This window comes from Camelus dromedarius, chromosome 14 (assembly GCF_036321535.1).
Source record: "Camelus dromedarius isolate mCamDro1 chromosome 14, mCamDro1.pat, whole genome shotgun sequence".
NCBI lineage: Eukaryota > Metazoa > Chordata > Mammalia > Artiodactyla > Camelidae > Camelus > Camelus dromedarius.
This window is the reverse complement of record NC_087449.1, coordinates 64,225,535-64,250,516: the sequence shown is the minus strand read 5'-3', so window position 1 is coordinate 64,250,516 and position 24,982 is coordinate 64,225,535. Positions and strand designations below refer to the sequence as shown.

General features: G+C 43.7%; 1 protein-coding gene across 13 annotated transcripts in view; it reads left to right on the top strand.

The window, feature by feature from the left end:
* The window catches only part of KIF1B (kinesin family member 1B), a 139,750-nt gene extending 118,002 nt beyond the window's left edge, over positions 1–21,748 (top strand). For 11 of the 13 annotated variants that reach the window (XM_064494066.1, XM_064494068.1, XM_064494067.1 and 8 more), the window contains 11 exons: positions 4,026–4,140; positions 4,899–5,032; positions 5,837–5,898; positions 7,060–7,205; positions 7,376–7,615; positions 8,705–8,776; positions 9,795–9,916; positions 11,386–11,535; positions 11,860–12,052; positions 12,258–12,376; positions 12,930–17,317. In XM_064494066.1, the coding sequence (XP_064350136.1) occupies positions 4,026–4,140; positions 4,899–5,032; positions 5,837–5,898; positions 7,060–7,205; positions 7,376–7,615; positions 8,705–8,776; positions 9,795–9,916; positions 11,386–11,535; positions 11,860–12,052; positions 12,258–12,376; positions 12,930–12,972 (1,396 nt within the window). In that variant the 3' untranslated portion in view covers positions 12,973–17,317. Of the gene's footprint in view, positions 1–4,025; positions 4,141–4,898; positions 5,033–5,836; positions 5,899–7,059; positions 7,206–7,375; positions 7,616–8,704; positions 8,777–9,794; positions 9,917–11,385; positions 11,536–11,859; positions 12,053–12,257; positions 12,377–12,929; positions 17,318–19,704; positions 19,837–20,349; positions 20,584–21,654 lie in introns of those variants that run through there. The other 2 variants (XR_010383980.1, XR_010383979.1) reach the window with 2 other exon arrangements.
* Positions 21,749–24,982: the final 3,234 nt, after the last annotated feature.

The window sequence follows — 24,982 nt, the reverse complement described above, 5'->3', positions numbered from 1 at the left end:
TACATTGATCTCACCCATACTTAACAGCTGTTTGTAAACAGCTCACCATAATCAGATCTTTTAAAAACATTCAACGTAGTTTTCACACTTAGTTTTGTTTCACACTAAACAAAAATTCTTTTTGCCCTCATGTTTCATTGATTTATCTAAAGTTTAATTAAATTAATAATTATAATAACAAATACAGCTGCATAAATAGGTTTGGGACCAAATCCTACTGACACTTGAGAAGCACGAAACTCAGCTCTTTGTAGCAAATTGTCTGGGTGTTTGAGCATCCCATTACTTTAGAATAATGTTCAATGACAAGTGGAATCAATCTTCATGTTTTCGGGCTGTGGAGAGCATAAGTTGATGTGGTAAGTGGCTAAATGGAATTTGCTTAAGAGAGCTTTTGTTCTTTTTGCCTAAGATTTAATGGTTAAAGTTGAATTCACAGAACTCCTGTGTGTTCTGTAAGTGTATTAGAGGGCTCTTCTGATACACTGACAGTGGAGTGTAACTGACAAGGGCCGTGACTCCTTTTTCCCCAGCCCTACGTTTATGTTACCTAATTGGCTTGATTTTCCCTTAACTCCCCAGCAACTTCCTGCCGTTTCTGATACTAAGTCACCTCCTACAGGGTTGTTAGTAGAGGTGATCTTCATATTCCCTTCTCTGCCCAGCATTTTCCTCAACTGAATGTGTCAGGGGAGGGACCCATGTCATTGTAAGCCCTCTATCAGATTGTCCCATGGAGTTCTCTGCTAATTGTCCACTTGAATTCACTTTGCTTATTAGCAAATTTGTGCTTTTTATATATTTTTTCCCTTCTCTTTCTCTCTCTCTTTTTTCCTTTTCTTTTGCTGCACTAACAAAAACCTTTTCTGTGTTTTTGCAGGCTCTTTCTTGATAAGGATATTCCTAGGTATTTTCTGTTTGCTTTTTTGCACATAAAGATTAAGATTCTAGTTTATCAGAATGCTTTATGTCTTATGTTGCTTCGACTGCTATTTTAATTTAGTAGTTTTCCCCCATGCAAACCTGTGCCCACCTAGAATAGAGGAAGACCTTATTCTGCACCCCTGTGCCCTAAGGCTTTCTGACACGTGTGTAGTCTCACATACAGCTTCTTAAGTAATTTGTAGAGTTCTTAATTATTTTGTCATTCCATTTATTAAACTCGCCCATTTTGGTCTTACGCCCCTTCAGGTTTTCCTCTTCCACATTACAGAGCAGAATATTACCCACTCATTTCATACGGAATCTCAGGCTTTGCATAATTGTTCACTTTTTTCTTTGTTTTGTCCTGTGCAGTAGTAAAGACCAATTTGGGTTGTTTGGGTAGCTAAGTTTGAGAAATATTTGGGTTTTGTTGTTTTTTTTTTCTCTTTCTCCTGTCAGGACTGCTTGACTCATCAATTTATTTTCTTCTTTAGGAATAGAAAAAACTCCTGGTTTGGTAGTGAAGGAAATTTTTTCCCATCTGCTTCTTCATCTGATTTAGACAAGAAAACTGAAGGAAGTGATACATGACAGTATAGCCGAAGTGTTTTTTTAAAGATGTGCACACACACACACACACACACACATACATAGACACATGCTGCCGTCGTCCAGAACATCTTGAGAGATCCACCTCGGATCATTTCCTGACTACCTGAGGAGCCATACAAGAAAACATGTCTTAGGACTTAGCCCTGTTTCTAACTCCAAATTCTCTTGCTATAGATTGATTCAGTTGACATTTCTCACCAGTCTTGGTTGTATTTCTTATAATTACCTCTTAAGAATTGCCACCCTTGGTGGGTATTTCAAAAAAAAAATGTGCTGCAGTAACTCCCAAGCGCCAAGCAAAACCAAAAAAACCCATAAAACAAAAACCTACCTTTTCCCCCCACATTGCAATTCAGAAAGATTTTAGTGGAGTCAGAATTTTTTTTATGTTAGCCAAGTTTCTACCAGTGAAATTTCCTCTTTAGGTTAAGTTGTCACTTAACCTGAAAAACAGAAATGTGAAGAAGCTTTCTTACACAAATTCCAACATTTGCCCCAGTTGAAAGGGAATCATGAAACCTAAATACTGGCCCTGGCAGGTGCTTAAGTTCTGGTTTGGAACTTAATGAATCACAGATTGTAGGCAGCAGTGCTAGGAATGTCTGTCAGGTGTCTCCGAAGGAACACGTGCCCTTGCTCTAAGGAGGGGCTTCATTTCACTTCAGCATGGGTGTAGCCAGGCCTTGCAGCGCGACATTCCAGGTACCTTGACAATCACTGGGACACAGTAAGAGGGCAGTCTCGGGGACAGCCCTCAGTCAGGTGGCTTCTGCTGAAGTAATGGATTTCATCACACAGTATTATAATTTATCTTAAACCAAATTAAAATGAAGATCTGATTGAAACAGGGCTTTGTGAATGCATAAAGGGTTCTCTGCTGAGCCCATTGAGCTCAGGAGCTGGGGAAAGGTTTCTGTTGTCCTTTTTTGTGGTCACTATTTGGGTCCTTTTGTTGCTTTGTCCATCTTTATTTTGTTAGTTGTCTGTATATTCTTTTGTTGTCTTGTAGATAATTTTCTTGACCCACACATACTGCCTTGAAACTACATGTTAGAGAGAGTATCCTGTGCAGCTGGCCCTTGAACAACACAGGTTTGAACTGCACAGTCCACACACGTGGAATTTTTTCAGTAGAAAGTACTACAGTGCTTCATGGTCCGGGGTTGAATCTGTGGATGTGGAACCTCAGATGTCAAGGGCCAGCTGCAAGTTACACATGCATTTTTGACTATGTGAAGGGTCGGGGCCCCAACCCCTGTTGGTCAAGGGTCGTCTGTACTTCAGGAAGACTTAGATCTAGAAGGAGCTACAATATGAAACAATCAGGGCTTCATACACCGGCCCTCAGAGGATGAGGTGTGGTTAAGGAGTTCATTTAGAAGTGTATGGTTTTCTGTATGATTGTTTCAAGAGAAAGGAGTGTGGAGATGTGCTTAGAGAGAATATGGGCCAGCTGTTTGTCATAGGAAATCTAGAAAAGACAACAGTGAGATTGCTATTTGGGAGGGAGTGAAGTAGAATGTATTGGGCAGGGAACAGGGTGTGCAAAAACTCTCTCTAGTTGAAATGGATGAAGTGTATTACATGTGCAAAGAGCCAGTGGTGATGGAAACCCACTCTGCAGGGGTAAACGAGGTGTCTTGCCCCACACTTCTAACGGAGTGGAGTTGGGAGTTGATCTGTAACACGGCTGTTGAATTCAGTTCGGGGTTGCAGATGAAACTGGCGGAGCTGTAAGATTTAATGTCATTTAGCGTCTGTGATGTTTTACCAGTAGGGAAAAAGAAAGATATTAAAACAACTTAAAAAACCAGTTTATGGGTATCTATCAAATAATCAAGCCTCTAGTTGTTATTTAAATGTAAGGTTTTCATGTGGATTATTTTGAAAACTCATAAATATTAGTTGGCTAGCTGTGGTATTAAAATTCGTTCTCTTTTACTGAGATGTCAACTAAGAATAATGTTTTATTCTTTTATTTAAAACAAGGCTCCCTATACTCCTTCTTTTCTCCCTATACTCTCCCAGGTATGTTTGTGACATTTCAGAGGCTCAGCAGAACAGGATTGAGATACGAAGACTGCAGCTTACAAATGACTGAGTCTTTGCTTCCTGCCCTTACTGCTGACTGACAGAGGAGCTAGCTTAGTCTTTCTTTCTCCTTTTAGTTTTTGTCCAGACTCATTCATCCTTTTCATCTTAATCCTTGTGGTTGAGCTCACTGTGTTTATGTTTATTGGCAGAGGAGAAGCAGGCTAGTAGAAACGAAAACAAGCATAACTGAGTGTTCCTTGATGCTGAGTGAGGGCAAGAGGATGGAGGCCTGCCTCTTCCTCCCAGGAGATGCAGGTTCTGCTGTGTTGTTGGATTTCCATAAACTGGAAGTGCTGGTTGGTGTAGGGCTCTGCAGCATTACTGGCAATGACAGTACCTGGACTAGGGTGACCTCAGCTTCTTTTGGATGACTTCCTCTTGCCTTTTGACCTTAGGACCTTCTATCGTTTTGAGGCTGTGTGGGATAGCTCCCTCCACAACTCCCTCCTCCTGAACCGAGTGACGCCCTATGGGGAGAAGATCTACATGACCTTGTCGGCCTACCTAGAGGTGAGAAGACCCAGGACTTGAGAAACTGTGAACAGCCAGCCCTAAACAGTGGGCAAGTTAGAACAGGAAGTGGGGAGGAAAGGTTTGACAGTTTTGTTCTCCTTTCTCCATCCATATCCTTAAGTTATTTCTCTTATTATGCTTTACTGACTCTTCTGGTTATATTAGATTCTGTTCCTGGTCTCTAGTTAATAAAAAAGTCACATAACTTTTATTACAGTATCAGCTTTAGTATCCTAATCCTTATTCTTCAAAGAATGTATGATTTTAAGAAAACTGTCTCTTTTGTAGTTGTGGACAGAGCCTAGTCATGGTTAACAGCACAAACCGTGGAACTAGCCAATCTGAGTTCCAGTCTCTGTGCTGCCAGTCACTTGTCCTTGGACAAGTGCCTTTCTCTCTCTGTGCTTCAATTTCCTCATCTCTTAAACAGGGGTAATAATAATAGCATTTACCTCAGGAAGTTGTTGAGAGGTCACATAAAAGGATTTCGAACAGTGCTTGGCACATAATAAACAATGAACATTAGCCTTTATTATAGGAAAAACTGAAAATTTGGTGGGGGGGAGATAAATGCATCTGCAAAGGGTACCACGTGATCTTGCGCACAGTATCTCCTGAGTTGCCGCTGAAATAATTGGTAGAGCAAATCCTCCACCCCTCACATCTGGGACCAGCTTTCCAGATATGGTGATGCCCAAACTGGTCGCAGATGCTCCATCTGCTTTTAATCGGAGCCCATTCCTGTCTGTTTTCAGCTGGATCATTGCATCCAGCCAGCTGTCATCACCAAGGACGTGTGCATGGTCTTCTATTCCCGGGACGCCAAGATCTCACCGCCACGCTCCCTGCGCAGCCTCTTCGGCAGCGGCTATTCAAAGTCACCAGACTCGTGAGTTTTTGAGACAAGTTTAGCTTTCGATTGGTTTGCCCCATATGGAATCAGCAGTCTTCTGGGTATCTCTGGCTGCCGTTACAGATTCACAACCTGTAACATTTTGGTAACTGATACCCGGATTGCAGTGACTTGAATGTTGGCATTTAATAAACTGTTGATAAATAGATGAGTTAGTGAAGGAAGGAAGGAATGTTCCATTGTGAACACGTCTCAAACAATTCTGCAGGGACTAAATGTTCTTTTAAATGTCATTTTTATTTCTAACAGACTACCAGTTAGGATTTTCTTCAAGATTTATTCATACTTAGGATATATAAAAATGCATCAAGAATAATACAGTGAATACCTGTGTATCACCACCCAGCTTAAAAACTGAGTATTACTAGTGCAATAGAAGGTTCAGTTACCCCTTCCTAATCACACCCCCTAGAAGTGGTTTATCATTTCATTCTGGTCAGGCTTGTTCCCCCTCATCTCTTCTTTCTTGGGGTAAGAAAAAGTAAATTTTAATTTTTGCATTTGTAATATAACTTTTCTAGTTTATCATTCAGTTTTATTTATCCATTGTAATGAGAATGTTCAAAAGATTGCAATGAAAACAGACTCTTCTTAGAAAAAATATACTGATGTTCAGAACAGGAAAAGAACAGTGATTGATAAGAAGCATCTGTAATTATATTTGAGGGCAGGTTGCAGGCCCAGCAGAGAACATAATGTTTTAAGTAACGAGAACTGAGATTTTTCTGTTTTTGTGCTGTGTGAAATTAAGCAGTTGTTTATTTGTTTTCATTTAAATAGTAATCGAGTCACTGGAATTTATGAACTCAGCTTATGCAAAATGGCAGACACAGGCAGTCCAGGTAAGTTCGCGGACTGGGGAGGTGACTGCTGTCTTTGCGTATGATTGGAGTATATTATGTCAGAAATCTACCCCACCATGCAGGATGTATATACATTTTTTGGAAACCAGATATATTTCACAAGCCACTTTGGTGGTGGTGGTGGGAATTACCTTTTTCTGAGTTGCAACACTGTTTGGTTTATGACATGCAACACAGTTATAAAAATTGTATGGAACAAAATGTTAATGGGCTGTGGAATTCTGTAAAAGATTTCAAGTGCATTAGAATGAATTTGGCTTGGGAAACTTCAGAACCATTTCTGTTCCCACCTCAGCCCCGAAGATAACTTGACAGTATAACTTTATAGGTGTTGTCAAACTAAAATCCAACTTCCTGTCCTCTAGAAAGATATATTATTAAGTTGAACTTGTTCTGGTCCTTTTTAATGTCTCTTTGGACTGCTGTTGTTCCTCTAGCTTGGTGGCCTTAAGCAGTATTCTACATTTTTATGGACAAAACTCAGTGTTAAAGAACATTTAATGTAAGTTTGAATCATTTTGGAGAACATATGTGGAAAAGAGTTCAGGGCCCACCAGTAAGACTGAGATAAAAGACTTTGAGTATGAACCCAAGTCCCAGTAGCAGCTAATTATTGTGTCTCGATAGTTCCTTCAGGAATTTTAAAATTAACATAAAATTCATGTCTTTTATATGTGAAGCCAGTATAACATTTTTAAAAATTAATGGGAAATAATGGAGGCTAAAGCAGTCTGTCATCCACCACAACGGACTGTAGGCAGTACCTTAACTGAGCTACTGACATGAGGGGTGTGTGGGGAGACTTGCCCCACTCTTTTTGTATGGGTGTATTTTTATATATTTGGAACCATAGTATACAGACTATTTAATCTCTCTCTGTTTTCACTTAACATAATAACTAACATTTTCTTAAGTTGCACTATCAGCTTCATAACTATCAAAGATTATAAAATTCAGTTTTAAAAGAAGTTCAGAGAGTTGCTTTGGGGGAAACGGTATCAATTTTTATTAATAATCAAAATCCCGTGCTGAGACCAAACTGTCTCAGTTTGCCATCTATATGAATTATCAATTCTTTTGGAGCTAAAATTGGAGTCAGGTTTTTCTCGGGGAAAAAAGCATTATTTCCTCTTGTCTCAGGCATGCAGAGGAGGAGAAGAAAGATCCTGGACACCTCGGTGGCATACGTGCGAGGGGAAGAGAACTTGGCGGGCTGGCGGCCCCGCGGAGACAGCCTCATCCTCGAGCACCAGTGGGAGTTGGAGAAGCTGGAGCTCCTGCACGAGGTACCCCAGGGCAGGAGGTGCTCTGGTGAACTTCGGGCACGATTCCCACATTCACCTTCTCTGTGTGATCCTGGCTTTTGAGTTTTCTGTCACGTTGGAGGTATAATGTTTGGCTTATTAAGATCTTGATGAGCTTGTGTTTGCTGAGGCAGTAGTGTTGATCTTTTTAGGTGGAGAAAACCCGCCACTTCCTTCTGCTCCGTGAGAGACTTGGTGACAGCATCCCCAAATCCCTGAGCGACTCGTTGTCCCCCAGTCTCAGCAGTGGGACCCTCAGCACTTCCACCAGCATCTCCTCTCAGATCTCAACCACCACCTTTGAAAGTGCCATCACACCCAGTGAGAGCAGTGGCTACGATTCAGCGGACATTGAAAGCCTGGTGGATCGAGAGAAAGAGCTGGCCACCAAGGTGTGACTCCCTTCCTCTTTGCTGAGCATTTTCCCCCATGAATCTCAGTGAGCTAGTCTTTCCGTTTTTCATTTACATCTTTATCTTTCTTTGAGGGCCTCTGTTTCAAAGCCTGGGCTAACACTGTGAAAATAGAAATAAGTAAGACTCGATTTCTACACCTAATAAATTTACAGGCGGTAGGTGACAAGCTGATAATAGAGGTGTGGTCTAGAATGCTGTGGGAGTCCGAGGAGAGGCCTCCACAGGAGAGCACTCGTGACCTGAACTTGGAGGGTTGTGCAGGAGAGAGCCAGCCATGTCCAGCATGATCAGCGTTGGGGAATTCATGCAGGAGAGGGACAGAGATGGGCCAGAGCCAGATCATGAGGAGTCTGTGTACTGGACTGAAGTGTTCAGTCCTGGGAGTGATGCGGAAGTATCTCAAATAGGTATTTGTGTTTTAGGGAGATTTTTCCGACAGCAGTAAAGAGGGTGGATTTGTGGTGAAGCGATAGACTGGAGGCAGGAAGAGTTCTTTATTTCAGTAACCCCGACGAGAGACGGTAGTTCTTTAACTGTGGCAGGATGTGGGATGGAGAGGAATCGTGGAAGAGATGTTTGGAAGGTGGAACTGGCACCTTCATGCCCAGATATGGCAGGAGAGGGCCAGGCAGCTGCTGAAGGTGACTTCTGGGCATGTGGCGTCTGGGCAGCTGGCTGACAGTGGAGTACAGAAACGAGGGATTTTGGGTTTGTTGTTTTAATAATCAAATGCCTTCTTGTTGATTCAGGAACTTATGTCCACCCAAAAATCTTCCTGTCTTTTAGTGCCAGGGTAAATGGAGGATGAAAAGGAAGTTATTGCATTCTGAAGCACTTCTAAACTGTGGTCGCAATAATTCACTTTTGTAGCCTCAAGAATGGCTTTTTATCCACTTATTTTGTCGTCTTTATTAGGCATGTACCAGGCTTCCCTTGCTATATGCTTGGATGATTTGAACAGCATCTGAGCTTCACTCTGGGTCTTAGCATGTTATTTTCCCACACTGCTTTAATCCAGGGCTGTGTTTAACCATTAACTCTTACACTTCCCTTTTTCTTCCCTAGTGCCTGCAACTTCTCACCCACACTTTCAACCGAGAATTCAGCCAGGTGCACGGCAGCATCAGTGACTGTAAGGTGAGCAGCTCACGTTTCCTGTCCTCAGGTTATGCTGCTTTCTGGGGGCTTCAGACAGGCATAGCATTGTATTTGAGGTTGTAGGACGTATCTGATCTTGCATTTGTTTAATTTGCAAACTCTGTTTGCAGAACTCTGACTTCTGAAGATAAAAGTATTCTTGTGTGTCTCTTAGAGTGATTATCAGATGGGAAACATTTGGCTTTTCTCTGAATCCCTTGGAGAAGAATATTCTGTAGGGAGGGATATATTGTTTTACATGACAGGGCACAAGAAGTGCTGAGATTCTTAGTGGCATAGAATTTTGTTGCCTTTGATTAAGAGTGAGGTGAGCACTTTAAAGAACTTCTGTATCATGCTTTCTGTTCTAATCGTCTTCACCTTCCTTGCTATCCCCTAGACACTCCAAGTTCATTTCCGGGTTGTGAGCACTGGCTGTTCTTTTGCTTGGAATGATCTTCTTCCAGATACTCCCGTGATTGACTTCCTTATCTATTTCATTTTTCGGCTCAAATGTTGCCTCTCTGGGGCAAACTTCCTTAACCACCATACTGTCAAGCCAGCAGCTCTCTCAGACTTTTTAATCTCTTTCCTGCTTTATTTTTTGCTGAAACACTGATCCCTGCCTGACACTCCTTAAAGTGTGGATTGGTTTATTGTCTGCCTTCTCCACTTAGGATGTAAGCTCTGGGAGGCCAGGGCCTCTGCTGTGTTCTTAGAACAGTGCCTGTTGTTATAAGTGCTTGGCACGTGTAGATAGGGTCATTTAATTAATGCAAGAGGCAGTAGCAATGTAAAATATAAATATATTGTATAAATGTAAAGCTAGCCTTGCCTCTTTTGTAAACATCTTGATTCCTATTGTGACACTCAAGCCATCAAATGTTTGTAAGACTTTTTCTTGAATGACCTGAAACAGAAGATTTGTGGAAGGGAGTCACTGGCTGTCAAAACTTGTTCCCTGCAGAGACAGTTTTGTTCATCTGAATCTCCCTTGCCGTGTCCTGTTTTCTTGCAGTTGTCTGACATCTCTCCGATTGGACGGGATCCCTCTGTGTCCAGTTTTAGCAGCGCTACCCTCACTCCCTCCTCCACCTGCCCCTCTCTGGTAGACGCTAGGAGCAACTCTTTGGATCAGAAGTAAGTACCCAGGTTTCACTGAGAGAAGAAGCTAATCTTTTATAAACCAAGGAAAATGCCAACCTTCCTGTAGCTCAGTGGTTCTCAGCTGAGGGCAGCACGGTCCCCCCGGCAGCGTTTGGAGATACGTGGGAACCTTTTCTGGATATCACAGTGACTGGAAGATGCTGCTGACGTCTTTTAACATCACACTTTACTTTCTGCATCACATCATAGACTCCTCTTCTTAATCCCTTCCTGCTTGGTTTACTCATCCATTCACAACCCTGATGTCTCCCCAGTTGCATCAGGCACAGGAAGCCCCATTTTGGGAAAAATATTTTGGAATTATTTTGGAAAAAATATTTTAATGACTCAACAAAATACACAAGTAAGAATAATAGAGGCAAAGTCTAGATTCCATTGTAACCACTGCTTTGCACTGCACCACCAACCTCCCTTGCCTGTGTCCATTCACTCTGCTCACCTGTCAGAACCCATCTGGCTATCACCCAGCGGTCTGTCTTCCTCTACCAACACTGACACAGTGGGCCAGAGAAAAGAGCACAAACAGGTAATTTAATTAGATTTGGGATGCCATCAACTCTAAGACATTATTTTATGTGCCACTAAGAAAGAAAAAGTAGTGCCAACTAAAATGTGACATGCCATCAATTAGAAGATGCATTCCCAACTCAAGAAACAGTGAAGTATGAGAAAAATGGCTTTTGAGAATTAATGAAGTACATTTAAGAGTCTCATGCTCTACCAACTGAGCTAGCCGGGCGACTGAAGTACATTTAATTCGACTAAGCTGCTCTACAAAGATAACAGTACAGAGCGTAGGGATCCCTCCTCACACAGCAGTTCGGGCTGGTCCAGGTTGGTGCTGCAGCTGTGCTCACGCGGTCATTTAGGAACCCAGGTTCCTCGCATTGCTGGCCTGCTCTGCCCACTCCTCAGGCGGTGGTCCTCACTCACACTTCAGAGGCATGAGCATCACCTGGGAGGCTTATTAATAGATCCTGTATGGCTGAACCCCATCCTGAGTTTCTGATTCTGTGGGTCTGGGTTGGAGCCTGAGAATTAGAATTTCTAACAAATTTTCAGGTGAAGTTGTTGCTGCTGCTCAGGGACCACACTTTGAGAACCACTGCCCTGGGTGTGGCCTTGGGACTAAGTAGAAACATGTGAGGGAATGGAGTTCATATTCCAGACACTTCTGTTCATAGGGCTTCAGAATAGGAGGGCAGACTGAGTGACTTGGCAGTCATCAGTGATCAGTTTCCTTTTGTAACTTCCGAGGGATGACACCAGTTGAATTTGGAATTACCTTTCTGACGCCAGCTTTGTCTTCTGAGCCACGCTCTCTGAAACTGATGTTTGCAAGGTGTTCGGGGAGAAGCGCTGTTCCTCCTGGTGAGGTGGTTGTGCACTGACCTTACTGAAGCTTGCACTACCCCTTTCTTCCTCACCTCTCTCTTTTCAAGGACTCCTGAAGCCAATTCCCGAGCCTCTAGTCCCTGCCCAGAATTTGAACAGTTTCAGATTGTCCCAACTGTGGAAACACCCTATTTGGCCCGAGCAGGAAAAAATGAATTTCTCAATCTTGTTCCAGATATTGAAGAAATCAGGCCAGGGTGAGTACCGTATTGACCAGGGATGCCGGCTGTGACAAGGCAGATTAACAAGAGCTTACTTCCGGCTCTTCCGTGTGGGCTCTGTGTTGCCACCTAATGCAGATGGAATCGGGTTTCTGCTCCGGGTGTACCATCGCCACCCCGGCACAGCATGTGGAGGGGGGGGCTTTGGGTCTTTCGCGGCGTTACTTTGGCAGATCGGATTCTAGGCCAAATGGATCATTTGCCTGTTTTGTTCATCCTAGGGTCTTGGCCTTCACCCTCAGCTCATGATTACTTTATCTTTGTGAGCAACTAACCTCTCTTGTGCTGTGCTTTTTTTAGCTCAGTGGTCTCTAAGAAAGGATATCTGCATTTCAAGGAGCCACTCTCCAGCAACTGGGCTAAACATTTTGTCGTGGTCCGTCGCCCTTATGTCTTCATCTATAACAGTGACAAAGACCCAGTGGAGCGTGGCATCATTAACCTGTCCACAGCTCAGGTGGAATACAGCGAGGACCAGCAGGCCATGGTGAAGGTCAGTCCTGCCCCCTGTTGCTTTTCATTGCCATACATGGTCTTCCCTTTTGTGTTCTGGACTCTGCTGTGTGGTGCAGAAACTCTTTTCTATTTGCTGTCTCTGAACCTTTGGTCTAAAGTGCTGTGAGCCTCCTGAAGATGGCAGGTGGTCCCCATTGTTCAGTGCGCGTAGTGACTTTCTCATCTTCCTGTGTTTCCTCCAGACGCTGAACACCTTTGCTGTATGCACAAAGCACCGCGGGGTCCTTTTGCAGGCTCTCAATGACAAAGACATGAGTGACTGGTTATATGCCTTTAACCCGCTCCTTGCTGGCACAATTCGGTAAGAAGTTGTTCCTGTGTTTCCTTCCTCTTCGTGGTTTTTGGTCCCAGGGACAGCACCATACTTAGGAAAGGAAGTCTTGTTCCAAACAAGTTTAAAATAGAGGAGGGACAGGAGTCCAAGTGTGGTTGTAAGGTGGTGATGGGGCCTCAGCTTCTCATAAGGTGTCTCCTGGTGTCCTGAAGGGCCAAGGAGACTCTGGTCAATTTGCACCCAATTTATCTCCTGCTTTGACTTTTTGTTCTTAAGGGGTCTGCTGCTGGTGGGACTGAAGAAAGGGAAGACTGAGAGCCTTCATGGTTTCCCAGTATTCAGCCCTGTGATCCAGCCTCAGATCCTGTTAGGGACTTGTGTCCCCGGGTCCCCAGGGTGAGGAGGACTGCAGGCTGCCCTGTTTGTTCAGGAGCCTGGAGACCTGGGCCCGCAGTGCAGGATGGGAGGGCATTCAAGGAGGGAACCACAGAGGAAGAAGACCTGCGAGGGCGAGACTATATAGACCCAGTTCTCTGATCCTGCCATCTGCCTAATTCTCTAATCCCTTTGTCACCCACAGGTCGAAACTCTCCCGCAGATGCCCGAGCCAAGCCAAGTACTAAGTGACTCTGCCGAGCGCCCTCATCACCTTCGAGAGATAAAGGAAGTGTTACCTCTCATTTCTCTTTGTGATTTTTGACGGTGACTCTTGTGTGTGATCCTGTGGCTTAACTCCTTGTCCCTCTTGTCCAGCACTCTTTCTAGCACTCCTGTTCCCCATCCCCGTTGCTCTGTACTCTTTTCTTTTTCCTGTGCTGAGAATCTCATTAGGAGCATGTGGCCTAACAAAAGGGGAAAACAAACAAAAACCAGAAACCCAGAGGGGATCCAGTGAATCTACAAATTACTTTTTGGTGTGTTTTGGCTTGTTTTGTATGATAGGTCCCTACTGCGACCACTCTGATGTCTGTACTGCTGTCTTTGGAGATCTCTGTCTGTTTTTTAAGACAACATAATATTTATTTCTCTTTTCTATTTGTGACATAATTTTAATTTTTCTTGGGTAGCTTCGAGACTAAAGGAGGAGACATCTGGTCTTTTTAGAACCTAAGAGGAAAAAGAGTTAACCTTTCCCCCTTCTGTCTCTTTTTGCCATTGCTAATCCCTGCATTTTCCATTCAGGGAAAAGGTTGTAGTGAGTTTAGAAATGGGACAGGTTATGTTCTCTGAAACTGGGACTTATTTAGAACATAGCCATGTAATTTTCATTTAGTGGAAGAGAGGACTCTTTAGCAGGTGTGGGACAGTGGCTGCTGTTGACCCTGTAAGAAGGGAAGAGCCGAGGACACTGCCAGTGGATTTCAGAGGACCGTGGACTTGGCAGTGGGCTGTGGAGGTGGGCGGCCAGTGGGACACTTGTCGTTGTCACAGCAGGGCTCCTCTGACTCCACCGGGAGGGAGCCTCTCCTCTCAGTTTCTCAGTCCTGTTCTTGGCATGAGTAGTTATGGCGGTACAGTTGGAATTAGTGCCGCGATGTCATACACAAGGAGGGCGTGTTTCAGTTTCTGGTGATGAATTTGATGGCCTCTGTCATCATCATAATTATGATAATGCCAGGTAGTGACGTTATGATTGTCGTCACTCCGCTAATCAAAGACATGTAGCTCTTACGTTTGAACTTGGAAGTCTCCCTCGAAATCCAGTGGTCATGTTCAATGACCCTTGTCAAATTGAAAATACTCTGAATGATGCTTGTCTCCCTGTATTCATAAATAAGCAGACATGATGGGCATTGCTTCCTGGGTCCCAGGATTATAACCGATGTCCTCCCATCACTAAAAAGAAAAGGACCCCTACCTGGGGGCCGAGAAGAGGGTCCACCTGAGCCCTGGCCCCAGGCCTAGCTGCTTGCATCCTGCTCCTTGGTTGTCTCCGTCTGGAAAAAAGCCAGAGGAGAAGGGTGGCGGCTCACTGCTGACGGTCTCCTCCTCTGGCAGAGCAGGGTCTGCTCCCAGGGCCATCTTGGAGGACGTCTTCCTCTTTCAGCTGCAAGGAGTTTATGGGAGGGACGTGGGGAAGATGGCCTCCCGTTACTTCCGTTGCTTCGCCAGTTGACTTGGGGTTATTCTGTACTGTGTCCTTCACCTCCCTTGCCCACACCTCTGTCTGCCCGTCCCTCAGGCTTTCAGGAGAGTATCTGCTTGCTCCCACTTGGGTGGGACCTGGGGTCCTCAGCCTCCAGGCTGCTGACTCTCGGGCAGCGAAGGGGAAGGGCCTGTGCACTGTACGGAATGGTGGCTGGGCAGGCTCGTAATCACCCAGCCCCTTGCTTCTGACTTCCTGGCTGGGCTCGCTCCCAGCTTCGTTCATCATAACTGCCTTGCAAAGAGGAGGAAAAGTGAGTCACAAAGAGCTTAACAAAAGAAAGGATAGAAATCAAAGGCTGTGACCTTGCCTAAAAAATGATCAATTATCAATTAAAACTCTATAGTAGATTTTTTTTTTAACTTTCTTCCTCTCCTTAAAACATAGGTCACTAACTATAATGTTATTTGTTTCCTAAGTGGTATATGAGACTTTTAATGTAGTTAGAGGTTTCTTGTCTGATGGACACAATGTGCCCTTCGGGTGTATACTCAAATCCAGGGTCTGTCAGTGCTTAGAGACGGCTTCCTGGGCTGACATTAAATCTAATTTCAGGGACATGAAGATGAGATTTGAAGGTTACTTTCAGAATTAAATCATGGATGCTGCTGCTGTTACAAAGTCTGATCGGAGGATCCATGTCTGTGGCACCAGGAGGTGGGGACAGTGGTGGTGGTGGGAGAGTAAAACCTGTGATACGCTGAGATGACTTCTGTTTTTCCTTCTAACTCAAACAAAACTGGCTTGGAAAGTCTTTGCTTTGGAGAAGGTGTCAGATACTAGCACAGGCCCAGCTGGACTGTTTGTAACATCCCCAGGTGAGAAGGCCTTGTGAGGAAGCAGGGGTCCCGGCAGGTGGGCTTCCCACCACCTCGGGGCCTCAGCTGTGGCTGCAGGTACAGACAGCCTCTGTAGGTACCGCTTTCTCTGGGTGCCCATTTTCAGATTGGAGCTGGAACAGTTTCAGGATTGATGTTCCCTTTGTAGACAGGGCCGTCTCCACTTTGAAGCTCTGAGAATCTATGTTAGGAACTATTTATGAGGCTTTAGCTGAATGCATAATGGCAGGAAAGTTGAAAGAACTTGAACCTTTAAGGAAACCACCTTTTGAGGTTTGTTTTGTTTTGTTTTAACCTAAAGCACTCATTTAAACAAGCCATAAAGGGCAAGAAAGAACACTCTTACGCCAATTAAGGAGAAATGAGTGCCACATAAAGGTAACAGTCCCCTCCCCTCCTCCCCCATCATTCTGTCTCCTGCCAAAGCAAAACGTGGCCTCACAGCTGCCACCAAACCAGTGCTGACACCTTCCTTGTCGCTGCGCCGCCCTGGGGGTCAGTCAGCTCTCAGGCCAGGCTGTGCAGGGCCAGCCAGCTCGTGCACAAGCCAGGCGCACGGCCAAGGCTGCTGCTGGCGGCCGGGTGGACGCCTGAATCCCGATGTGTATTTATAACATGGCGAAGGCGAGGGAACTATTTTTCCCAACTGAAAAACCACTGCTTTTTTTCCCCTTCAGCTACATAGAACTCACATGACTACTCATATTTTTGATGGGATTTTTCAGCTCTTTTACACTGGAGGAATAAATTGAATCATTGTGAAAGGTCTTTTGGTATCTAAAAATAAAATGACTTCTCCTGGCACATATATCAAAGCAAAGACTTTGTTGCCTGCTGCTTGCTATCTGATTTACAGGGATATTTAATTTTGTAGGTATTTGTATATTTATACCGCTGTAATTAATTGCACATTGAACTGGAAAAGCAAGGATGACCTGGCGTGAGGCACCTATCGGTACTTGGCATCCCCTTGTCTGGGCTCCACTCGGGTTCTCCAGGACAGTATCAGGGCTTGTTCGTTTCTTGTTTGACTTGGGTCCTTCATTTTTCCTTTTGGTTCCCTTTTTAAAATGTGATTGTTAACCTGCTCTTTAAAAAGAAGAGACTAATTTTGCTGCTGCTCTCAGAAGGTTTGCTGAATGTATTTGAAGTAGGGCTCTAACTCGTGTGCATTGCAGCTGTCCACCGGCCAGTGAGGATCCACCCAGGTGTGCGGCCAGACCCTGACTGTGCGTAGCAGGAATGTATGATCTGTGCTTCCTTAGTAAACGGAAATATCAGCTGAGAGATTATCTGCTGCTGTTGTTCAAAAGGCCATTTATGAAACTGGTATTTGAGCCCCATAAAATCTTAGGAAAGCCTCTAACCATTCAAAGGAAGAAATTAGAGTTGATACAAATTTCATGTTAAAAACTCACAGCCACATGGCTTGTGCTCAGATGGAAAGTCCGAGCTGAGGTTGGTCTCTTGCCAAACCCTGGCTGTCACGTGTCGTTTTCATGTCTTCGAGTTAATTTTTTTCATGCTGCGTATTCTGGCACCAGTTCACCTGAGGAATCCATCAGCCTTCTCACAAACTGTCTTAGACTCTGTGGCTCTAAAGAAATTGTCTGTTGAGATTTCAGGTCTCTTGTCACCATCCTCGTGCACTACAGCAAAACCCGTGAAGCATAAGTGGCCTTTTTGAACCAAGACTTTGCAAACTGATCTCTCCCCAGTGAAGGAGTTGAGCACATTAGCAACAATGTACATTATTAATTTCAGATTTTCATTTTCATGTTTTATTATGTAAATATTATCTGATGTTTGGAGCTTGAGTATACAGAATGTAAATATAGTTCTTGTATTTGTACTAATTCTGGTTCTTTGCTGTATAGCTTAGGTGTGCAATGCAGACATCATCTAACTGTGTATGGTAACCTGCATCACGGAACTGTTAGTGAACGAGGTAAAAACAATAAAGGTACAACCAGTGCATCAGAAGGCTCTTGATGTGCGTTTATTCTTGCACCCTCCGAAAGGCGTTTGCACAGAGATTTTTCCTGACTTGCAGAGATACTGCTTTTCTGAGACAAATGTCACGATGCTGTGACCTACATGTTCCCTTCTGATAAGTCAGAACAGCAGCTATTGCATGACTAATGTGGTGCTGTTTCTTTGAAAGTGCTTTCCTCCCGAGTATGGAAGTGGCTGTTTTAGGTGGAAGGTTTGTGGAAGATCTGTGTTTTTTTTCTCCTGAAGCCTCTCTTTATATGCCTACCAATGATTCTGTAGTGGTGGCGGTGGCGTTTGGTGGCGGGTGGGGTGTGGGGAGGGTAATAGAGGGGTTGAAATTTTCCCTGTGTCAGTTTAACAGACACAGAGCAGAGCATGACCAGCGCAGAGCATATGAGCAGGGACCACTGTCCTGGTGTTTGAGGAGAAATGTAAGCAGGGAGGGAGAAGTAACATTCATGCAGAAAGCAGTGATTCGTGTCCACGTGCCCGCGTGTCTGTGGGGTGTGTGTCCACATGCCTGCGAGTCCGTGGGGTGTGTCTGGATGCTGGTGTTTCAGCAGTGAACAGAATGAGCCAGCACCCGCGGCCCTCCGACCAGTGAGGGAAGACGCTTGTTACACAAATATGTAATGTTACAGAGCAAAATAAAGCTGAATAAAAGATGAGAACGGACGGGAAGGAGGCATCTCCATAGATCATGCGGTCAGGGAAGGCCTCTTGTGGAAGGTGACATTTGAGTGGACAGCTGAATGAAAGAACGGGTCAGCCACGCAGAACCCTGGGCAAAGAGGTCTGGAAGCAGAGACAGTGAGTACTCAAGGCCGCAGCGTAGGTCCCAGATCAGCAAGGAGGCCGGTGTGGAGAAAGAATGTGGCCAGGGACCAGGTGGTGGTTCGGGCTTAGGTAACTGATTCCGTTAGAGTGAAATTGGAGCCAAGGGGAGACTTTGAGGAAATAAATCACATGATCTTATTTGTGTTTTTAAAAGACCATTCTGATTGTGGGTTGGAAAACAGCCTGCCTAGTGTGTGGAGATGGGGGACCAGTGGAGGGAGAGAGACAGAACAGGAAATGCTGCCCAGGGTCCCACGGGAGGGGATGGAGGCTCGGACTGAGGCGGGAGCAGTAGATCGGGGGAGAAACCGCCAGATTCAGGACGCGGTTTACTGTCAGCACTAACAGTGTGCTGCTGGGCTGCGTGCAGAGTCGGAGAGAAAGGAGAAAGGGAAGTCCCGGCAGGTGCCTGAGCACAGAGCAGGCGCTGGATTTCCTAAAATGAAGAAGGCTGGGAGGAGGGCTCTTCCTGAATGAAGAATGTGTTTTGGGTCACGTTCACTCTGAGATACCCACCCGCACGTGTAGCCGATGGGGCAGTTGGATGTCCTAGTTGGACTCAGGAAGAGGCTGGGGACACATTTGGGAGTTGTCACAGAAGGTGATGATAAAGGCAAGAGGTGAATCTGGGGAGGGAGTGGCTGGTGGGAACCCAGACTTGTGCGGTGCAGGGCGGTCCTGGGGACAGGACGACCAGCAAAGACTGACGAAGTGGCCAGTGGAGAGAGAGTGGTGTTTGGCAACTGAGTTAAGGAAGTGTTTGAAGATGGAGGAAGTGATAACTGTCCAGTGCAGCTGACCAGTTAAAATAAGAACTGAGCAGTGACCACAGGCTTTGGCAACAGGGAGGTCAGGGAAGTTTGAAGGAGCCGGTGAATACCATCGGTTTTTCCCAGTTTCAGAGCCAACTGAGAAACAAAAGAATAAGGCAGATGGGAGGTCAAAATATCACCCTTTTCACTGTTAACTGTGGGTAAATGGGTTTCCTAAAACTGAACCTTGGAATCAGATAGCCGGGAGCAGTGCGGCTTGGACTTCAGTGTACACCAGACTCACCTGGGGTCATACCAAGTGCGGCTTCTGGCTGAGTAGGCCTAGGGCGGGGCCTCAGGTCCTGCATAATAAAGCTTCTGCATGATGTTAGTGCAGCTGTCGTGGGGCCAGCTCTCAGGAGCTGACGTACAGAGAGAGCTGAGATGTCCCCGATGGCAGCGAGGCCCTCAGCGGGCCGGGCTGGCCGTGCCTGGGGGCTTCTTCCAAACTCAGCCGGTTACATGCTCTCCTGGTGCTGTGTGAGGGGTGGGCGGTGGCAGGCGTGATCCCGGGATGGAGCTCACGTCATGTGCAGGAGGCACCAGGAGCGCATCTTCTCTAGCGGGTCATCGGTGAGGAGTGCTTATCATGAGTGGGGCCAAGGAAAGCCTAACCAGAGCAGGTGCTGGAGACAGCAGAGGGGGAGGCTGTTGAAAGGGTGAGTAATAGAGTGCAGGGGAGAAGGGGAGGGGACGTGGGGTTAAGGAGAGGTTTTTATTTTAAAGGAAGGAGATAGTCCAGCTTATGTGTCTGCTGACGGGGACGAGTGACCTCAAAGGGAGAACCTGATGATGGGGCGAGACCAGAACGGAGACTTGGCCGGAGTGATTCCCTCCAGGTGGCTGGTGGGCTTGGAGGTAAGTCCCGGGTCCTAGGGGAGCAGCGCCGTTCATCTGCAGTACTAGGAGCCGACGTGTATGTGCGCGCAGCTCCCAGACAGCTAAGTGACAGAGCGGGCATGGGATGGGGCCTCCTGGTCACTGTGTTCTCTCTGGGACTCGTCGGTCAACTCTAGTCCACGTCTTCCTGAACTCTGCTGGACGTTTCAATGAAACTGTTTTTATAAAGTGGATTGTCCCCTACACCTTGGCCTCATCCAGGGTCACATAGGCGCCATGCTCTCACAAGGCTGACAGTACAGAGTGTCAGGAGGTCCCGTGGAGCTGTACATGTTTATTTAATGCATTACTTTTACATCTGACTTTTCTTGTTACTCTACTTTTGGTCAGGTGGAGATTTTTATATTCTCCCTTAGAAACGTGTGTTCTCTGCACTGTCCTAAATTTTTATCTTTTGTGCGCACATCATATGCTTACACTTGAGAACGTAAGGTCTCTGGGTTTTTTCAAAATTGCTTTCTTTCTGCCTAGCCTGCCAACAAGCCATTTGACTTCAGTTGCAAGAATTATACAGCAAGTGAGTGGCAGAGCTGGGATTTTCAAATCTGCCCCAGCTAGTACGTTACTTCCACACTCCCTATGTAAGTCAAACAAAGGATTCAGCCTTGGAAGGTTTGCACAGAAGGGCTGTTTTTGTAGAATTCCTGCCCAAGCTTTGATTTGGGATTTGGGGAATTAGGGCAAGGCAAAAAGTTATAATAAAGGTGAACAGTAATGTGAGTTGACTTAAGCTTTGTAAGCCAAACATTGGAGGATTTTCTAAAAACTAAAGGTCAGCATGAAGCCTCAGTCCCAGTGAGCCCTGACTCTACCCCATTCATCTCTGGGGAGACTTGCCTTTGTCCCAGCCCTGCTTTCCTGAGCCAGTTAGCTGTAGTTTTCCAACCATGCTGGGGAGCAGTATTTCTTGCAGGCTGTTACCGCCTTAACAAAGAAATGAGAAGGCTGTGTAGCATGTACTGTTAGTAATGGTTTGATTAGGTATTTAAACATGTTTGCCTCAAATGATTCTGTTCAGTGGAAACTTGGGTGTGTCCAGATGTTTAGTCACATTGACTCAGCATGATTTCTCCCTTGCCAAATCTCAGACTAGAGCAATCAATTTTCCTGCAGCAAAATCTGGTGGGAGGCTTTCCTTGTAACTGAGCCTCACAGAAGAAGGAAATAATTGTAAAAAAAAAAAAAAAAAGTTATGAGAGGCACCAAGGCCCTCTCAGAGAAAGCCACTGTGTAAAATTCTACCTGTAAAATTTCTGCAAGTGCTGTTGATTCCCTGGAACTAGTCATTGAAAGCTAATTTCAATATTGCTTTCTATTTAAAGTCAACTCAACATCTCTAACACTCAGATAAACCCAACTGCTATGTGAAAGTCTGTCTCTGCGAGTTTGCATGATTATGGCCTGCTCATCTGATTAAGCAAGGGCACTGGGCCCGGCCCCAGCGGATCTGGGTTAAAGTTCAGTTCTGCCACGAACTAGCTGAGAAAGTCAGCTTCCCTGAGCTGAGTTTCTTGGTCAAATTAGATAGTATTAATAATGGTATCTTAAAATTGTATAGCATCTGAAGTTTACAAAGAGCTTTCATAGACATAGCTCATTTTGATGTGAGGAGGGAGGCAGGACAGACAGGAGGCGGCGTCCCTGCAGTCACGGAGCCTGCAGACTGTTGTTAGCCCCAGAGAATGGATGGCAGGAGTTTGGGGAGGTTTCCATGTTTGTCCTTTTTGAAGTTGCTCCTGCATTTTCTGATTCTGGGTCTCTCTCATTTGCTACAAGGCTGAGGTGCCAAATCCAGTCTGGGAAAGAGGATGAAGATCTCCGGAATGATAAATACATAACTAAATATATACTTTATGTTAAGTATATATGAGTATATAGCTGAAATGATACTTTGTATTACTTCTCCTAATTTTTAAAAAAAAAAATCTAAGATTGTTTGAACCAGTAATCATAACATGTATTATCGGGCTTCAAATATATATTGATAAAATATACATGACAGTAATAGCAAAAAGGAAGAGCAAGAAGATGGAGCTATATTGTAGTAAAGTTTCTGTATTTACCAGAAGTTTTCAATATGAAGCTGAAGTACATTGTAATAAACTAAAGATGTATATTGTAATCCCTCAACAACCACTAAGAAAATAACTCAAGATACAGTTCAAAAATCAAACCGAGAGAAGAAGAATCAACCTCAAGATTAAGATAGTACACACACATACACAAATTAACACAAAAGAGCAGTGAAAGGAGAACAGGGGAACAAGGAAGACATGAGACAGAACACATAGCAGAATGGCATCCACGTAGCCGGCCATATGGACAATATACATTACACGTGAAAAGACTAAACATTCCCATCGAAATGCAGAGGTTGTCAAACTGGATGTTAAAAAGGAAAATCCAACTATATGCTTTCCACAAGAGACCTTTTGATTCAAAGACACATAGTTTGAAACTAAAAGGTTTTAAAAACTTTACAATGTAAACAGTAATCACAAGAGAGTTGTAATGGCTATATTAACACCTGGCAAAACTGACCCTAAGACAAGAAATATTATTAGAAACAGAGAATTGTTTCATGATGATAAAGGGTCAGTCCAGCAGGAAGTTATAACCACTATAATTGTGTATGCACCTAGCATCAGACATGAGCAAAAACTTATAGAGGTGAAATGGCAAACAGATAACTGAAAATTCATGATAAAAACGAATGAGGAATAGGAGAGAAATTCCTCAATCTTTTGAAAGGCATCTATGAAAAACCTAAAACTAGCATCATACTTAGTTGTGAAGAACTGAATGCTTTCCCCCCAGGGTGGGGGGCAAGGCAAGTATGTCACCTCTCACTGCTTCAACCAGCACAGTACTTGAGGTTGTAGCCGCTGCAATAGGTGAAGAAAATAAAAGGCATTCGGATTGGAAAGGGAGAAGTAAAATTGTGTTTATTCACAGATGACATGATTACAGATGGCAAAGTCTCTGGATAGAAGATCAACCTACAAAAATTAGTTGTGTTTCTCTGTATCACTATTGAACAATCTGAAAATGGAATTAGGGAAATTCCATTCACAGTAACACCAAAGGTTGTATTTGGAATACAGCTAACAAAAGAAGAGCAAAGCCTATCTATACACTCGGTCTGTGAAACATTGCTGAAGCAAAGGAGATCTAGACCAATGGAGATGGCAGTGCTCCCCAAATAGTCTACAGATTCAGTGCACTCCCTGTAAAATCTCAGGTGCCTTTTGTGTGGACATTGACAAACTAACTCTAAAATTTACATAGAAATGGGAAAGGACCTAGAATAGCCAAAACAATTTTGGAAGAGTATAAAGTTGAAGAACTTAAATTACCTGATTTTAAAGCTTACTATAAAGGAATCAAGAGAGTATGGTATTGTCATAAAATCAGTGGAAAAGAATGGAAAATCCAGAAACAAAAAACATTCACATTTGTGGTTGCTAGAGAGGGTGTGGAGAAAACGGAACCCTCCTACACTGTTGGTGGGAATGTAATTTGGTGCAGCCACTACAGAGGACAGTATGGAGGTTCCCTAAAAAAACTAAAAATAGACTTACCATATGATCCAGCAATCCCACTCCTGGGCATATATCTGGAGGGAACTCTAATTCAAAAAGATACATGTACCCCAATGTTCATAGCAGCAGTATTTACAGTAGCTAAGACTTGGAAGCAACCTAAATGTCCATTGACAGATGACTGGATAAAGAAGATGTGGTATATATACAATGGAATACTACTCAGCCATAAAAAAGAATAAAATAATGCCATTTACAGCAACACGGATGGACCTAGTGATTATCATACTAATTGAAGTTAAGCCAGAAAGAAAAAGACATACCTTATGCTATCACTTATATGTGATAAATGGAACTGGGATTTGCAGATACTAACTACTACATGTAAAATAGATAAAGTCCTACTGTATAGCACAGGGAACTGTATTCAATATCTTGTAGTAACCTATGATAAAAAAAGAATATATATATTAAAAAAATTCACATTTGTGGTCAACTGATTTTTGACAAAGGTGCCAAGGCAATTCAATGGGGTCTGTTCAGCAAATATTGAATAATTGGATATCCATATCCAAAAATATGAACTTGGACCCTTAACTCACAGGTTACACAAAAATTAACTCAAAATGAATCATACTACATGTAAGAGCTAAAACTATAGAACTTCTGGAAGAAAACATTGGAGAAAATCTTTGTGACTTTGGGTTAGGCACAGATTATTTAAAGATATGTCACTAAAAAGTAAATTGGACTTTACCAAAATTTAAAACTTTTATTTTTCAGAAGAAGCTATTGAGAAAATGAAAAGACAAGCCACATAACTGGGAGAAAGCATTTGTAAATCATATAGCTGATAAAGAACTTGTATTTAGAATACATGAAGAACTTTTAAAACTCAGTATTCAAGCAAACTATGCTTTTAAGAAAAGAAAAAGAAAAAACAAACAGGAAAAAAGTAGGCTGCTCTTAGTGAATGGCTTCCAAAGAATAAAATATAGAAAGGGGGGAAAAATGACTTTATAGTGAAGTCACTTGACAAACACTACCTTAGCCAGATGATCAAAGTTAGTATCATTGGTGTTGATAACATGTACCTGTAATACGATGTCATGAGAATGGTACTTTACCTCTGTGGTATTCTTCTACAAAATCTATAACCATAAGAAAAAACATCAGACAAATTCAAATTAAGGACATTCTATAAATACCTGACCAGTATTCCTCAAAACCATCAAAGTCATGAAAAAATAAGACTAAGAAACTGTCATAGACCAGAGAAAACTAAGGAGACATGGTGACATAATGTGGTGTCCTGGATAAGAGCAGAACAGAAAAGGGGAAAACTGGTACTTCTAATAAAGTCTGGAGTATAATCGTATTATACCCATGTTGATGTCTTAGTTCTGACAAATACACCCTGGTAATGTTAAGATGTTCACAATAGTAGAAACTAGGTGAGGGCTACAAGGGAACTTCCCGAACTTTCTGTGCAACTCTTCTATAAACATAAATCTATTCTAATGTTTATTTTAAACAAACAAGCTAAAGATTTGAATGGACAT